The 16,972-nt window shown below is 40.4% G+C and overlaps 1 protein-coding gene across 1 annotated transcript; it reads right to left on the bottom strand.

Annotated features, from left to right (window-relative positions):
- Positions 1-7,093: 7,093 nt before the first annotated feature.
- LOC139950631 (high affinity cationic amino acid transporter 1-like) lies at positions 7,094-16,895 on the bottom strand. Its single transcript, XM_071949408.1, has 12 exons — positions 16,357-16,895; positions 15,751-16,077; positions 15,170-15,298; positions 14,345-14,500; positions 13,647-13,949; positions 12,989-13,211; positions 11,847-11,986; positions 10,877-10,979; positions 9,986-10,167; positions 9,622-9,788; positions 8,796-8,904; positions 7,094-8,474 (listed from the first exon to the last, which is right to left on the bottom strand). The coding sequence occupies exons 2-12, from the start codon at positions 15,986-15,988 to the stop codon at positions 8,251-8,253; spliced, it is 1,974 nt and encodes a 657-aa protein (XP_071805509.1). The 5' UTR covers positions 15,989-16,077; positions 16,357-16,895; the 3' UTR covers positions 7,094-8,250.
- Positions 16,896-16,972: the final 77 nt, after the last annotated feature.

Raw genomic sequence — 16,972 nt, 5'->3', positions numbered from 1 at the left:
AAAGGTCGTGGGTTCGAATCCAACCCAAGTAATGTGCCAGTGGTTTTTTCACGGAGCTCGGGAAAGTATACTGAGTAAACACAGTGCCAACACACATCTGTGTTTGTGGGTTAAACCAAAATTTATAAAATTTGTTTGTTAGGTTTAAAATAAAAGTTGTAGTTGATACATGTTGGCCATATTTCTAACTGTTTGTGCAAAACACTGGTACCGGATGTTCTGGGCCGGAAGTGGTGGCCTGGGTCACCCCATCACGCGTTGCTACGAGCAACGACTGTTGGATTAGCGCCTTACAAATTTAACGATTGATTGATTGATTGATTGATTGCTCACCTGTTCATATCGGGTAAGAGTGTTCATATCTGCCCCGTTGTAACAAACATGGTTATGTTTACAAGGCAGTGTAAAGGGTGCTTTGTTGTGGGTGTAGTTTTTTTTTGTTTTCAATAGTCTGGTTTTGCTTGTGTTTTAATGATTTCTTTTGTGTGACTTTAAAATGTTTCTTTTTATATTTTTTATCGTTGGCAGGGGTCTGGTTTTACACATCTTCTGATGACAGTTTTATACTATTGTTTTAACCTTGACAGCCCCTGTACAACTTGTAACTATTGTGTATAAAATAAATAAATAAATAAATAAAGGGTGAATTCCGCGTGTTTATGTGCCTAGTAAAATTTACAAAAATAAAACTTAAAAACAAGTGCTCAGCGAATTCTGTCAAAACCAATTTCACAAAAGAACTAATTTTATTAATTAATCACTGATGTAACATCTTTTTCAATGGCCAAAGTAAATATTCTGATAACTTCAACCACTGCCTTAGAGCACAGACCAACTCAAACACCGAGTGCGACTGTTCAAACTCTGAGTGATTCCCAAGTCTTAAATAAGCAATGGGGTAATTCAGTGTTACATGCTTTCACACACAATGCATAAAAATACACGCTGTATTAGCTCTTCATATCTTTGTCCGGTCTAAAAGTATGACTTCGGTGGGGGGGGGGGGGGGGTGCAAAACCTCATCATCAAATAACACAAAACACTGGGCATTGTGTTCGTTTTAATTGTGTCACAGAATATTGTAGTTTGTTGACAAACAATTCACAATTTAGTGGTATAATGTTCCCCGAAGGTTAGTTTAAAACTAAAATACCGCCCAATGAGTTGAAGACACTACATGATTGTTAATGTTTAGTGCACTGAGGCTTTGTTTCTGTATCATGCCCGTTTTACTATCAGATAACCCACCCCAACTAATTAAGCTGCAACAAAGAAGCGATGTTCATTGTTTTCTTAGGGTGGTTATTTCCCCCCCCCCCTAAAATAAACCAACCCCTCTCGGGTTTTCTGTAACAATATCTCCTATTTATCAAAGGTTCGTTAGTGAGCGCACCAGGGCACTGTGGGTTGCCCCCGGGGGACTTTGCGACTTTTTGCGGGGTCTCTTTCAACGCATTTGCGCGGTCATCTTTTATTCCTCGGACTTTCTGACCTTATCCTTCGCCGTTGACCGGAAGAGATCGTTGAGTTTATCCAGTCATATGAAATAATCTCATTGTGAGGATTTACTGTAGTTTCTGTAGTTGTTTTGTGAGTGGTTAATTATAACCAACAAACCACACAGAAGGGATTCTGCATGTATATAATATGTTTTCGTTGCAAGATGAAGTTTAATTTCGTAGGCAGACAATGAGTGAAAAAGCTTACACTGAAAGTGACGAGTTGTTTTGAGCACGTTTTGCTGTGATTGTGTTAATTGGCCCTGGTTTGGGAGGGGGGTCCTATTTTGAAGGGTATAAGTGAAGCCGGTCTTTGACAGAACACAAGAGCGGTAAAATTTTGTAATAAACGGCCTTTTTATTTGATAAGTTTCATTTAATTGGAATTATTCACAAATATAAAATTGTCTTCTTCGAATTGGTTTACACCTTGTTTACAAATCAATAGTGTCCGAACATTCTGGCAATCTCCACAGGGCAAATCAAATTATTTATTATTATTATTAATACCAATAAACAAAAGCCTATTTTATATTGAACCCATAAAACAACAGTACATCTTTATTCCCACGCGAGTATTGCATCTAAAATTAAACATTCACAAGAAAAGATATCTTGCTGAAAGAACGGTAATAATAAGAGCGCTTATTTAAAGACACTGGACACTATTGGTAATTGTCAAAGACCAGTCTTCTCACTTGGTGTATCTCAACATATACATAAAATAACAAACCTGTGAAAATTTGAGCTCAATTGGTCATCGAAGTTGCGAGATAATAATGAAAGAAAACACACCCTTGTCACACGAAGTTGTGTGCTTTCAGATGCTTGACTTCGAGACCTCAAATTCTAAACTTGAGGTCTCGAAATCAAATTCGTGGAAAATTACTTCTTTCTCGTAAACTACGTCACTTCAGAGGGAGCCGTTTATCACAATGTTTTATACTATCAACTTCTCCCCATTACTCATTACCAAGTAAGGTTTTATGCTGACAACTATTTTGAGTAATAACCAATAGTGTCCACTTGTCATGTAGTTGCCTCGTTGCCTTAACAAGGTAAACAATTATTAGGTATGCCGTTTACCGTATGGTTTCTTGTTTGGCAGTGGCCATTAAATCTCAGTAAAAAAACACAATTTACTTAATCAGACTAATTATTGTGTAACTGTTACTATTAATGTCCAATCCAGTTTCACAATTAGCGTAGACAGATGTAAACAAAAGAAGTGGCAAATCAAAATCAGAAATGTGTAATAATTCATACCTTTTGATGTCAAATAATGCCCGGTGTAACTCCCCGCCCTCTGAGTTGCCCTACTTGTCAACCCCCACATGGTGTCACTACCGTGTGTCTAGTGAAAGAGTCGACCGGGTGAAACGGCTCGTCGCTCGGTAGGCCCAACACCCGCGTGTACGGCACGCTCCCGCTATATCGCGAATCGGCGACTGAATTTATCTACAGGTTTCTCTGTGAATAATTATCACCGGTACAAGACCATGTTTATTAATCATAACGAGGGGGGAGCTAGAGAACTGTTGTACGGCGTCGGTAACAAGTTTTAAAATGCCATCGACGCGGGTGAAGTTATTCAGCACCGTGAATATCCATTGCATATTACATGGGTATAAAGTCAGCTATTTTTAAATTTGCATTATACTTGGTCTCTGTCTCTCTCACGTGCCGGGGGAGCCGACTGGAGCATTGGAGGATATCGCTGGCTCAACCCGGCTTAGGTGGGTTGACATTTTTAGGACGGCACTGTTGAAATATCATGTTTAACAAACTTGACAAAAATTGGGGAGGATTGCAAATGCCTCCTCTTCGAAAGTAACCCCTTTATTTTGAAGAAACTAGAAGTGGATGTTGTCTCTATTTTCTTCGATTTTTTTTATAGTAAATAATGAAATTCTGTTTAAGAGAGGCCCTCGCAGGTTTGAATATAGGATCATAACGATTCACTTTCCTCGGCTCAACAATTTTCATTAGTTCAGTTGACCATGACAGGTCAAAGGGCAAAGGTCACTTTGTCAACAAACCCTGGCTATACGACCCTCCTAAGAAAGACAAAAATATCAAAATTGTCAAAGCAGCTGATTTTTTTGGTGCGTCCATAGAAAGACCGACTACTGTGTACCTTCAGCGGGTCACCAAAGGATGTTTCATGGGGGTGGAACACCGGGGTGTCCGGGCCGATTGAAGGGGTAAAAAGTCACTGATGCTTCGGTGAATCCCGTGTAAGATAACCAGTCAACGCTGCTTCAACAGAAATCCACCGGTGATCATTTCGTTCAGTAGCCTATACATCTAAAAAATTGCCACTGTCGTAGTGCTTTTCAACATGGAATTTTGTTCCTTCTAAATCGATTCAAAAAGGAAATTTGTTGAGGATGGCAATTATATTCTAAACAAAATTGACACTTGGAACCTGCGGATTGCATGTTCGATCAAATAGGGAAGAGTTTACGGACGGAAGATGTTGTAAAATTCGGGCAAAGTTGTTCGTTTCTGTGTGATTTTACAATTTCTTCTTTGATCCGAGCAATAATAAGCCACAAGGGAACCTGCCTGAGTCAATTTTAAATAGAGGCACATCTTTAATAAATATATTCAAAGTTGCTTCAATCCTGCTTTGTGAAAAAAATATGCACTATAGGAGATTACTGCAATTGTCAATTAAGTCAAAACAATTTTCATCACACCATGCCGTAGTGGGGTTAAAAACATTATTCGCTGATTTGTTGTCTTTCTATTTAGTATTTCTTTTATACATAGGCTGTAGAGTAGCCTTATATAGGTTATAAAGAATACACTTGTAGTTAAAAAAACCATGATACGTAAAACTCGGGGTGCAAAAATTATACATAAAGCCTGTATTAAGCATTAGTCGTATGTTTCGGTGTTTGTTTGTTTGTTTGCTTTGTGTCTTCACCCTTCCCCAAACCACCCACCTCGTTGCATTCTCAAAAACAAGACAAGCACTGCCCCACACAGATTAGTCAAAGTAAAAAAAAAGAGGCCGCGCGGCCTGATTTTTCCTATTGGTGGAAACTAAAGCGCGATGTTGGAAAAACTCGCCCTTCTTTCAAGACAGACCCACAGTCCTTAAAAAGTGGGCCACGCTCAGCATCCATTACCCATCAGTCACGCATGAGATCACGCCGTTTCGCGTGGACATCTCGAGAAAAATTCTCGCACTTCCGTTGTTATGAGCGCCGACTAGAAATTCAAGAAACGGCGATTCATAAGAGGCGAGAAGATGAGGCAGCAACGGGAAATTCTTTCAACTTGAAGGAGAGGAGCCTATTCCTTTTCTTCTTCAGTTTTTTTGAAGAAGTTTCTCTACAAAATATTGATTTCAATAGCGGGTGGTAACAGTAATTGCATTTGTATTCGTTTTTTTCTTCTTCAGACAACTTAATCAGGGCCCAATTTTAGCAGATGATACTGCTTGACACATTTTCTTGGCTAAGCAAAAACTGAGTGGGGCACCAGTCACAACAGTGTAAACTTAATCTATTTTTGGCTGGTAATCCGTAGGCCTATCTGTTAAGTAAAAATTATCCGTGCTTAGCAGGTTTTTGTGCTTACAGGCTTTATGAAATCAGGCCCTGGATAGTCACCCCAAAATGGAAATTGCATTCAACTGCGTTTATCTGTTGTTGGTCCAGAGGCGACGTGTGATTGTTTACCGTATACGGAGGCCCAGACAAGCCGTAGGAACCAATTATGAAGAAGAAGAAAAAATCATCTTCTATGAAAACGCGATCGGGGCACAAGGTGCCCTCGTGTCACCGTGAAGAACACTGGAGATGACCTGAAGAGGCGTGGATGTGACATTGATACAGAACGGACTACATCGCCACACTGCTCCACAAACCTGACGCTCACTCGATCCTCAACACTGAACGACTTGATGGCAGTAGATGATGTCCGGGGCAGGCAATCTGTCGGACTCCTCTCCTCTCCTCCTCCTCCTCTCCTCCTCCCCGCCTCCGAGTCATCCCCGCCGGTGTCGCTTACCCCACTTTCCCGCTAGAGAGGACATTTCCTGGAGTGGGTCGCTGATTTATTCATGACGGTGTCGAGTTTGGGTTAAAACGTCAAAGAAAAAACAGATTTGGGACAATACAGGGATCGCTCCATAATGGAGACCATAGATCCATGCGGATCTCTGTCTTATACACAAACGTTATTATACACTCTATAAAACACTATGGTCAGAATTGACCCGGAATCAGGCTCAGAGCTAGACTTAATTCAAGTCCCATTCTCGTGTGAGAGATCACTAAGCATATCACGCCGATTTACTATGCCACAACCCGTAGCATACAGTACAGTGCGCGCCTGCAGTCAAAATGTGGTCCCGAGAATGGGACAGGTTTGGTCGGGTGCAGAGCATCACAAAACGGTAGTTTTATGGGGATGGCACGGGATTGTGACTCAAGTCAAGTCTAGCTTCGAGGTGGCCTGACCCATTTCTTGGTCGGGCTGAACACTAAAACTGATACAAATAAACTAAAATATCTCGGGTTCTGCGTCAGTCTGACCACTTGCTGTGTCATTTTTTTGACACAGATTCTGGACCATAGGCATACCGACACAAAAATTGGTCAGGATACTGACCCAGAAATAGTTCAGGCCCACGGGACCCGGACTTTGGGTCAATTCTGACTCTGACCCAGGACTTGTTTTAGTGTAGTAATTGCCATGCATGTAAACACCGTACAGAGCCACACAAATCTGTACTTCACTGTACGTTCCTTACTCAATTAGATCCTTACTCATTATTTATATCATTATTAATCGATCCAAAAACTTCAGAAGGAATGTTAAATTAATTGTTTTATATTCAGATGGTTTTTAATAGTTGCCATGGGCTAAGATCCGTTAAATTTAAAAGCATATGTAAAAAGTAAGAGAACTTAAATTGCTGTCAACCATTATTTAGCCTTCACAATCCAACCAATAAAAACGCGGAGCGATACCTCGCGTCTACCCGTCATATTTTCATGTGTACGGGTTCGTCTGCTCAAATAGATCAGCATTTTTGTCCGTCTCTCCCTCGCGTGGATCCACTCAAGTCCCGGGTACTTCACGACCAAACCAACCCGAGCTATCGCACCGCACTCCCCGGCCACTTACCCGGCCCATGGATCGCTCCACCGTCCAATCACGCCGTACCTCTTGACAACTGGATACGTTGCATCTTGTCGCGTCCGGTGCATGCTCCTTCGATGATCACTTGTGGAGCATCAATTTTATTTTGAGCCAAAATCGGGCAAAATATCAGGGAAAGTGACTCTACCCGACGAGGTAGGCTGGAGTGCTGAAGGAGAGTTTTAGGGGCTCCGTACAAGTGCTTTATTTGAAATAAATACATTGGTGTTGTTGATGCTATCGCGGGTTTTGTTTTAAATTTCATCCATTTTCTCTCTCATTCCCTCTCTTTTTTTGTCCAAGTTCAACAGAAACTGAAAAGGACTTCAAAGTAGCTATAGTTTGAGTTAGAGAAGCTGACCACACGCATGAAAATGAAATTGATATTATTTTAACTCTCACATAATCCCTTATACAAGTTTGTTCTTCAAAGAAAACGAAGTTTATTATGGATGAATATTTAAATAATGACAACGGCAACAGAAGACAACAGTGTTTTTTTTTAAAGAACAATTTAAAAATGTTTTGTCCGTATAATAACAACTATGATGAGTAAGAAATTGAGAATAAGGGAAAGAATGAAAGAAAGATTTTAGATTATAGAATAAAATGCTTAAGACTGCAAGAATTTGAATAAATTGTATTATGCATTTATTTTTTATTATTATTGCTATCATCACTGGTGTAGTTTTTTCCCCCCTTTTTTTCGAATAATATTCTTTAATTTAATCTTTTATAGATATTACTTTATTTTTTCCATGCAAGCATTCAACACACAGGTTCCAATTCAAGTTCGTTAGCTAAAATTGTCCGTATACGAATATGAATTTGGATGAGACAACGTGTAGCCTACGTTGTCTATCCCTTAGATTTCATCCCACACCTTTTGTAATTCTGCTTGTTTGTTAATTATTTAAAGCATTTAACAATTTAAAATATCAAACTGCCCCCCCCCTAAAGGATTAAATAACCGCATGAAAAATGTGCAGAGCTGCCAACATTTTGCAGCTTGCAATCAGGGGAATTTTGTCCAAAAATCAGAGAGGTATTCAGGCTTCCATAATCGGGGAGAATTTTTAAATGTGTTCATCAGAACGTGGAAAGATTGGTTTACTTTCAGGGAACAAACTGCAGAATGAGGGAGACTTGGCAGCTTTGGATGTGTCGTGCATGGATTGTCTTTAGTATACTCAATAAGAAGTAGTGGTGCGAACCGGACAGCGCCCTCAATTGTTTCATTTCAGCAGGATAATATTCATCCAATCACAACTCATAACGGTTGACACGCTGCTGCATAACTAGGCTGGGCCCCTGACTTTATCCGCAAGGATAAACGAGCCCCGAAGTGTGACGTCAGATGTTCAGGCTACTGCATAATTAGCATAGCTTGGTGGCGCTATACCAATTTTACTTGGCGACCGCATCGAGACCGCTGCAGCAACCGACCACATCATGAGAAGTGTTACATAAAGCAATCTCTCAGAACTCCCCTTTCTCTGACCGAAGAGGATTTTCTCTTTATCGTAGCCGACAATTTCAGAGTAGGCTACTTTAATAAATATAAAGACAGTTTGTTTGTTAACGAAACGCATTATAACAGAGGAGAAGTATCTAACGCCGGCGGTCGGACATTTTGGGCGTTGCCGTTTTCGCTAAAAACTGCAGTTTTCCCGCTTCTCTCCAATTCACGGTCTTTCTCGTCCCTTTTCGCAGCTTTCCTGGCGACAGCTTGAAGTTTCTCATGACGCAAACGCATTGGGCTTATGCCTCGCTCTTTGCTATTCCATATACCATAGCCAAAGTAGATGACAACGCCTTAAAAAGGACAGGAGAACATATTGGGTTAAAAAAAAACAAAAAAAACAGCATTGTTTTGTATTCAGACTCAAGTTTTAAAATACGAACAGTAAACCACAACACATTCGACTCAGTGGCGCACCCAAAGGAGATGGACCACGAGTCAATGTTGAATGAGTCTTACTGAACTTAAACATAACTTGGCCAGATGCACTTAAATCACCCATGATTACCAGTGAGCCGTAAAACATAAAGTTAAACTAAAACTAAACATGAATGTGGGCGGGCCGGGCTAACGTTTAATCACAATTCATAATCATAACTTTTAGTTATTCTTACCAACACCCATGAGCGTCATGTACCGAGCCCACGTCATACCATCAAGCTGGACAAGGAGATACACATTAATGAAGAGACTGGCAGCCGGTATCAAGGGAACCATCGGAACCTGCACAAGAAATCGGTTCGGAACATAATCACTTCTCTCTTTGAACGTAGCCTATTTATACGTCACAAGCCATTTTGAGGTTGTGGACTTACTATACACTGCAAGGTTGGGGTAAATATAGCCCTATGTAGGACTCTTTCTCTGTACAATATAGCCCTATATAGGACTCTTTCTCTGTACAATATAGCCCTATATAGGACTCTTTCTCTGTAGTATAATACGAAAGTGTAAGGCCACCAGGGCTAGGGTAAATAGGTCTGTCTACACACAAACCACGCCACAGTGAACGCCTATAGTGGCCACCATATCTCAAAAGGCTAATTATTGTGTTTTACACAAACTGCTCATACCTATAAGGCCATTAATGGCAATTTCATATTACGTAAAGATGAAAAGGGCCTTACATAAACAAAAACATTTCAATTAGAACAAAATCAAAATAACAACATAAGTGATTATCTTTGCCACTTTTGATTACCACTCTTGATCGATAAACACATTATTACCAGGAGACCCAAAGTATGCAAAAGCATTTTTCACGAAAAGGTACCGTATGCAACGTCCCTTGTCTGGAAATATTGTGGATGGCGTTACCAAGGGAGGAGCTGTTCATTGGTCTGACGTCCAAAATATATGAAAACTATTAATAAGACGTAGGCCTACGACTTCAAGTAATTACTTTTAAAGGTAACTTCTTTTAAGAAACAACCACCTTACTTTAAATGCTAGTTCAGTATTGCTCTGAGGCTGCCTTGCTATGACTATCAGTAAGATAACGATAAGGGCGCTCATTGATGACGTCACGGCTAAAGCCCACGGTGTGTGAGATGAAAGAGCGTCCATTGCAAATACCACCATTGATGAAATGCCTACGAAAAGAAGAGCTAAAAAGGACGATTGTTTTATTAATGTTTTGGGTTGATTTTTCTTCTTTTATTTATAGCTAAACAAGTTAATTGTAGAAACAAAAGCAAATGAAAGTGTTCAATGTTTTCATACACTGATCCACTTACTGACGTCATCACGCTGATGTTGACGAGTGAACATTGATAAGTAATAAAATTATAATCAAGTGACTTACTCATAATGAAAACTGCCCAGGTGACGACCCGTGAAGAAAGTAAGGTGGCCTCTGCATACCTAGGACTGACGGCTTGTTTCAGTAAGGCAGTGAAAGAATCCACGTACGGAGTATGGTCTCTCTCACCCACCGTAGGATACAGTTGCGTGGCTGCTGCTATTGATGCGTAATCTGGTTCATATCTGAATAATTAATAATTAATTAGTGGCTTCACGCACAGGTGTTTGTGGCTTGTTTCTTTGTTTACATGTTCCAGATTTAATAGGTGAGTTAAATTAATGACGACTGGCTTTTTTGTACTTTTGTATAACATTGTCATCCCCTGTCCAACTTGTAATTATTATGTATTATGTCTAAATATTTAAAATAAATATATAAATAACTTAACTGGATTTAATTAACTTAATTGGATTTAAAGGAACACGTTGCCTAGTCGATGAGGTAAAAGAAAAACCGTGCAGTTTCGAGGCATGTTTGTGTGGGGATCATTGTATTCTACTATTACAACATCTTTCCAACCATGTGCATTTTAGAACAAACGCTTTTCAAAGACCAACTCGACCGACCCATGGCAACATGTTCCTTTAACACTGTTTCAAAGAGCTGTACATAAAATAAAAACCCAATAAAATACAGGATAAAAACATGAGCAGAAATAGCAATCATGGTTTAAAAGCCGAATTAGCAATATGGTTAATATGGTTTTAAAATACACAACAGTTAAAACAGAAGCAAAAATTGGGTTAAACAAAATTGCACATAGAAACATTCATATTATATACAAAAATCGTCAGGCAGAAGATTGTCCATAAAGTGGAAAATAGATGTCCATAAAGTGGAAATAAATAAATAAATAAATAAACTAAAACACCACAAAGACTTCATCCTCACCTTAATTTCAAGACACAAGCTGCAACTAGGCCGTAAGGCATCAATGTCCCAGCAGCCACGATGTTTACTAAGGAATTGATGTCCAGCATCATGCCCATGACGCCTGAAACAAGAACATTTTCGAAACTACGGCTTCGGATTCGGCTTCAGGCTCCGTCCTCTCGTCTGAAGCCATGAGCGCGTATACACAAAGCATGTGCATTATTGTCAAAACAACTGCTTGGCCAAGTATAGCCTGAGCCGAATACAAGGCCGAAGTCGTAGTTTCGAAAGGGCCATTATGATTCAGAGAGAGAGAGAGAGAGAGAGAGATGGCTATTAGAGAAAAGAAGTTTGTCTTGTCTTCTTGCTTGTAGTCTGTCTGTCCAGGCTGTCTTCTACGAGCCTTGGCTAAATGATCTGACAGCCTCACTCCCTTTTTGGGGTTTAAAAGATCAACTAGGCCTTTTTACCATCCTCTGTGCTTATTATGTTGCTTAAACAGTTGCTATATAATGGATCCCATGACTCAAAACACATCTCTGCTTTTCCTGTTGAAAACAATGAGCTCCGTTATACACCCTATAGGGATGTGATAAAGCGCTGTATGAACCCATGGTAGTTAATATTATTGCTCTTTCAAAGATGATAAATTGTTGATTCTGTCCCCCCCCCCCGGAGATTCGGCGCCCCCCTCCCCATTTGACAAACTGTGTACAAACGTTTTCTGATATTGCCCTCTTTTGAATCATCCTCCTCAGCCCATGTTAATTTCCAAAATGGGGGACCGAATCTCCGGCGGACAGAATGGGAGACTTTGGAATGCAAAGTGGCAGCAGACTTAACAGGTAAATTTCCATTGTTTACGTAGTTCTGAGCATACGTAGTTCTGAACAATGGATGTTACCTGGTAAGTCTGCTGCCACCAAGCGTCCCAAAAGTCTCCCATTCCCTGGGACACCGGCACAAACTGCTAAGCACAATTGCCTACCTGCAACGACCGCACAGAACATGCAGGCATTGACGGGCATGTGGAATCTCTCGTCAATCTTTGCTAAACAACTGAAGAGAAGACCGTCTGAAGCCATCGAATAAATGAACCGAGGAAGAGCGAAGATACATCCTAGCAAACTAACATGAAAAAAACCCATTAATATTAAAGACACTGAACACTATTGATAACATTGTCAAAGACCAGCTGTCTCACTTGGTGTATCTCAACATGTTATGCATAAAATAACAAACCTGTGAAAATTTCAGCTCAATTGGTCCTCGAAGTTGCACGACAATAATGAAAGAAAAAACACCCTTGTCATACGAAGTTGTGTGCTTCCAGATGCTTGATTTCGACACCTCCAAATATAATTCTGAGGTCTCGAAATCAAATTCGTGGAACATTTCTTCTTTCTCGAAAACTACGTTAATTCAAAGGGAGCCGTTTCTTACAATGTTTTGTACTACCAACAGCTCCCCATTACTCGTTACCAAGTAAGGTTTTTTGCTAATAATTATTTTGAATAATTACTAATAGTGTCCACTGCCTTAAAAAAAAAAAAAAAAAACAGCATGTGCCAATTGCACTGGGCAGATGGCTCCATGGTGTTGGTCTCACCACTATGTATTTCGCATCCTATGTTCACTGATTTACTATGGTAAGAAACTTTTCTAATAAATAAGTTTTATCTGTCTGCATTTGGTTAGTTCTCCTTTAAAGTGAAACACAACAGCATCATGCTATTTAATGCACTTCGGAAATTATCAAATCTACAAATTATTTAAATCTTTGATTGAACATGTGTCGCTTTGAGAGTGTTCAAATTTCGCGCACATCGAAAACGAGGAAACTTAAGTTATAGACCTTGGAAATAAAGAAAGTAATCACATCTATACTGCTGTATGTACACAATTAGTTGAGCAACATAGGGTGTTTTTTCTTTCATTATTTGTTTGCAACTTCGATTACCAAGTGAGCCCAAATGTTCACAGATTTGTCTGTTTAATATGTATAATGTTTGGATACACCAAGTGAGAATACTGGTCTTGCAATAAACGAACGTCAGTAGAAACCATAAAGCATGGGTTACAAACTAATAAGACCTTCTTACAACCAAATCCTTTTCGAAATAAACAAACCTCGTCAGAAGACCGACAATCCCGCCCACCGTGACGACATATTTGGCAAACGTCCAACCAATCCTTTCAAAGGCCATCGGTAGGGGCGCCCTTGCATCCAGCAGGTAGTACGGACACATCATGGTGAGTACCAGCGAAACACCGAAGAATGAGAGGAATACGAAGAACACGGTAGCCATTGTACTTAGAGGGATCGATCGCTGCGGGTTATGAGCCTCTTCGGCTGTCAGATTAAAGCAAAGATTATGCATGATCGTAAAACAGTGAATTTATTTTTTGAGGAATCATGAGTTCCAATAGAGATTTATCACGGCGCGGCCATCTTGCTTTTCTCCCATTCAATTTAGTATAACCAAACCGAGGCTGAAAGGGAAAATGGTCTGGTATCCTTTTCGTACAATGAATACTAGCACCCATCACTATTATAAGACACAGGGAACATGACCAAGATGACGGTAGCATAATAAAGGTCTACTGCCTGAGCCTAATTTCATAAAGCCTGTAAGCACAAAAACTTTCTGAGCATAGACAAAGAAACATGTTAGAAAATGTGTAAAACCTCCTCTGATAAATAGCACCCTCTTTTGATTCAACTATTCTAAAAATGTGGAAGAAGGTTCATTCAAAGATAATTTACGAAACATTAAACAGAAAATACCTGCGGTTGAGATGACATCAAAGCCGATAAAACCGTAGAAACCCATAGCTGCACCAACCAGCACCCCGCCGAAGCCATAGGGCATGAACCCCCCGGTGCCATAGTTCTCACACTCCTCTGACGTCTGGTTACCAGACAACGGTTTGCATGGCCCCTTAGGGATTTGATCCGCAGGTATCTGCCAGTAACTGATGTCCAATCGGAACAGCCCGCAGACGATGACGTAGATGATGATGAATAAGTTAACGCCAGTGAAGATGTTGTTAAGGGAGGATGAGATTTTGGCGCCAAATGCGAGAGCGGCTGACAAACAGATCAAAGAACATCGATCTTTTAAAAATGTAGTTATGAAAGATAGAATCACTTATAGATTAGAGGTGCAAGTTACACAAGAAAAGAGACAGATTTTGCCGCCAAAATGCGAGAGCAGCTGACCAACAGACAAAAGAACGTAGAACTTTTAAAAAAGTACTTTGGGACGCGTCGACGGTAGCATCACTTAGACGAAAAGTGTGAGTTTTACATTTATCACTTACAGGACAGTTTGAAAAACATCTTGTAAAGGCCCAAATCTGGAAGAAGGTATTATTATTGATGTTATTTAGCAACAAAAATACCAAATTGAACAATTGTGTTAACCTTTGTGCGGCAAATTTAAAAATTACACTATAAGTCAATGAGCAATAAACATGACGTACCTGCTAACAGTATGCAAAGTCCCAGTGCAATGAAATCCGGGTACTTTGCTAGAATGCCTGAGTTCATCGGCATGGCTACCGTCATGTAGGCGTCTATTTTATTACCAACCAAAGAGTCTATGTAGGCACTGGTACTACGCGCAACGGAACCAGCTCCTGTAACAGTAAACACATTTGAAAGTAAATGGAAGTTCATACAGTGAAATATTCAAACTACATTAGCGCATGTCTACGGCGTTTGCAACGAATATTGTTGGTACGCATGCGTGAATTCAATTAGCATATTTAATGGGAAAGGCTAATAATGAGAAGCGTCGTTATCCTCAACATCTGAAGTCACACTTCAAGGTGCGGGGGACGTGGCCCTTTTCGAAACCACGGCTTCGGATTTGGATTCGGCTTCAGGCTCCGTCCTCTCGTCTGAAGCCCTGGGCGCCTACGCACAACCCCGACCAGGGCCTGAGAGCCGATGCTTGAGCCAAAGTCGTGGATTCGAAAAGGCCATATTATGGTCTTATCATGAGCTACAACTTCTCTGTGAATGGGGTGCAGACTTGTCGCAAATAGCATTATCAGCATCTGATACAACTCTTTGTAAAATCGGACCCCGTTACTTTCAGGGTCCATTTCATAAGAGCTGCTTAAGCACAAAAAGTAGAAACATTTTGTTTTCTAGAATAAGATTACCAGCCAAACTACCATGTCACATGTACAATTTGCGACTGTAACATCCTGCTCATTTCTGCTTAGCAGAAAACTGGTAAGCAATCTGCTTAAGCAGCTCTATGAAGTTGGGCCCTAGTGAGTTTATTTACTTTCACTCACCGATGCTATTTTGTAGAAAGACACTCCATCCCACGAGGAAGGCCCATACCTCTCCCATGCAGATGTAGGTGTACACGTAGGCCGAGCCAGCCTTGGGTACTCGGGCGCCGAATTCCGCATAGCACAGAGCTGGCATATTTAGAGACAAAACGTTAGGGCCACTGATTGGTTAAACGACTTCATTACTTACGAGAATGCATGAAACGAGAGTGAGAGTCATAAGTTGTACGAGTCTAAATGGAAAATGGGCTGATGGACACACTGCCCGAAGAAATGACAATAGATGGACAACAAGAATAATGGATTGGCAACCAAGGACAGGGAAAAGGAACAGAGGTAGACAGAGAAGAAGATGGAGAGATGACATCAGGGCACATTATGCAGGTCTGGAACAAAATGGAACAGAACTGCAAACAAATATAAATTAATGGCATTTACAAGAGGAAGGGTACATCTTTAAGCTTAGGATGAACACATTCTTATGATGATGAATGATGAGACGAGAAAACCCAGTTCACTCACTCACGATAAAACTGAGTTCTTACAATATTGAGAAGTTTTGCTATATAAAGAAAACTCACCGGCCAAAGTTGCAACGACGGCAGCAATGAAGAAGGACAGTATCATCGCCGGTCCAGCGGTGTATTTCCCCAGTACGCCAGTGACAACGTACACCCCAGCCCCCAAGGTGTTCCCGGTCCCAAGGAGGGTAAGGTCAAGGGTCGTCATGTACCTTACCAGATGACTAGTCTTCATCGCCTCCGGACTGATGTGCTTCTTGCGGGTCAGGGCCCGCGTGATGGTCTGTAGAACCCGCATGTTCTTCTCAGGTCAGCGATTTGAATCGAAGACTATATGCTGAGATATTTTCTCATCACCCAAGTGGAGAACCAAAATGGCTGACGTTGCTGAGTACGGGATAACAGTAAAATTTCTGATTAATCTTTTATAATTTCGAAAGGTGATAGTGTATTTGAGAATGCCGAAAATCCGGAGAGATTATGCTGTGTCCACGCGGGAAGATCTTGGGTTTTCCTCCCACATCTAAAACGGAAACGTCCTTGTCTTCTCACCATTTGGTTCTTGACTAGTATAATGATTGCTTTTTTTCACTGAGAGTCCACGGCTTCACAACCAGAGTAAAATGAAATGATATAAAAAAAAATGGAATCGATGCTAACTCTCACCTTACTTTGAAACTCCCGTTGGCAACCAAGCAAACGAAAACCCGAAACAGTGCACAAGACGCCCTCTGCACAGCACTACCAAAGGCCTGCCAAAATAGTAGTTCTCTCCAACCAACGCAAGACAACCATTGAAGTTAACAAAAAATACCTTAAGGTTTTGTCAATGTCTTCGACGAGCGTTTGTTTCCATTTTGATGTACGGTACAATGCGCGGCATGTGTAGAATGTTCATACTCAGTGAGTAAACTCATAGAATGAAACTTATCCACTTGAGTGAATCAGCCACAGCTGCTAAGCGCATGCGTAGATCCTAATTTATACAATTATCTTTTTACCTCGGTCAAACCATGATTACTTTTTGTAAAAGAGAAATTTCATGAAAGACAATGACGGGCCTTGTCTTTGGTAATTTAATATTAATCGTTGGTTATCATTTTTGTCTTATCATAAGTCCATTCAAAGGCTTGTAATCAACTTGGCCGAGTCAATAGCAGATGACAAAGGTCATTTCACTTTATTAAACATTGTAAGATTGCACTCATTTTTTCATTTTTTCTTTGTATCTTTCCAAAATTTAAACAGCTGTGGTAATACCCAGGATTTTAAGCTGGGGTGG

This window comes from Asterias amurensis, chromosome 18 (genome assembly GCF_032118995.1).
Source record: "Asterias amurensis chromosome 18, ASM3211899v1".
Classification (NCBI taxonomy): domain Eukaryota; kingdom Metazoa; phylum Echinodermata; class Asteroidea; order Forcipulatida; family Asteriidae; genus Asterias; species Asterias amurensis.
The sequence above is the reverse complement of the archived record's forward strand: the minus strand, read 5'-3'. Positions and strand labels throughout refer to the sequence as shown.

Coding starts and splice junctions, on each gene's coding strand:
- LOC139950631 (XM_071949408.1), bottom strand. CDS start 15,988: ATGCGGGTTCTACAGACCATCACGCGGGCCCTGACCCGCAAGAAGCAC. Junction 11,987..12,988: donor ATTGTCGGTCTTCTGACGAG/GTTTGTTTATTT, acceptor TTTTCATGTTAG/TTTGCTAGGATGTATCTTCG. Junction 9,789..9,985: donor CTGGGCAGTTTTCATTATGA/GTAAGTCACTTG, acceptor CGTCCTTTTTAG/CTCTTCTTTTCGTAGGCATT.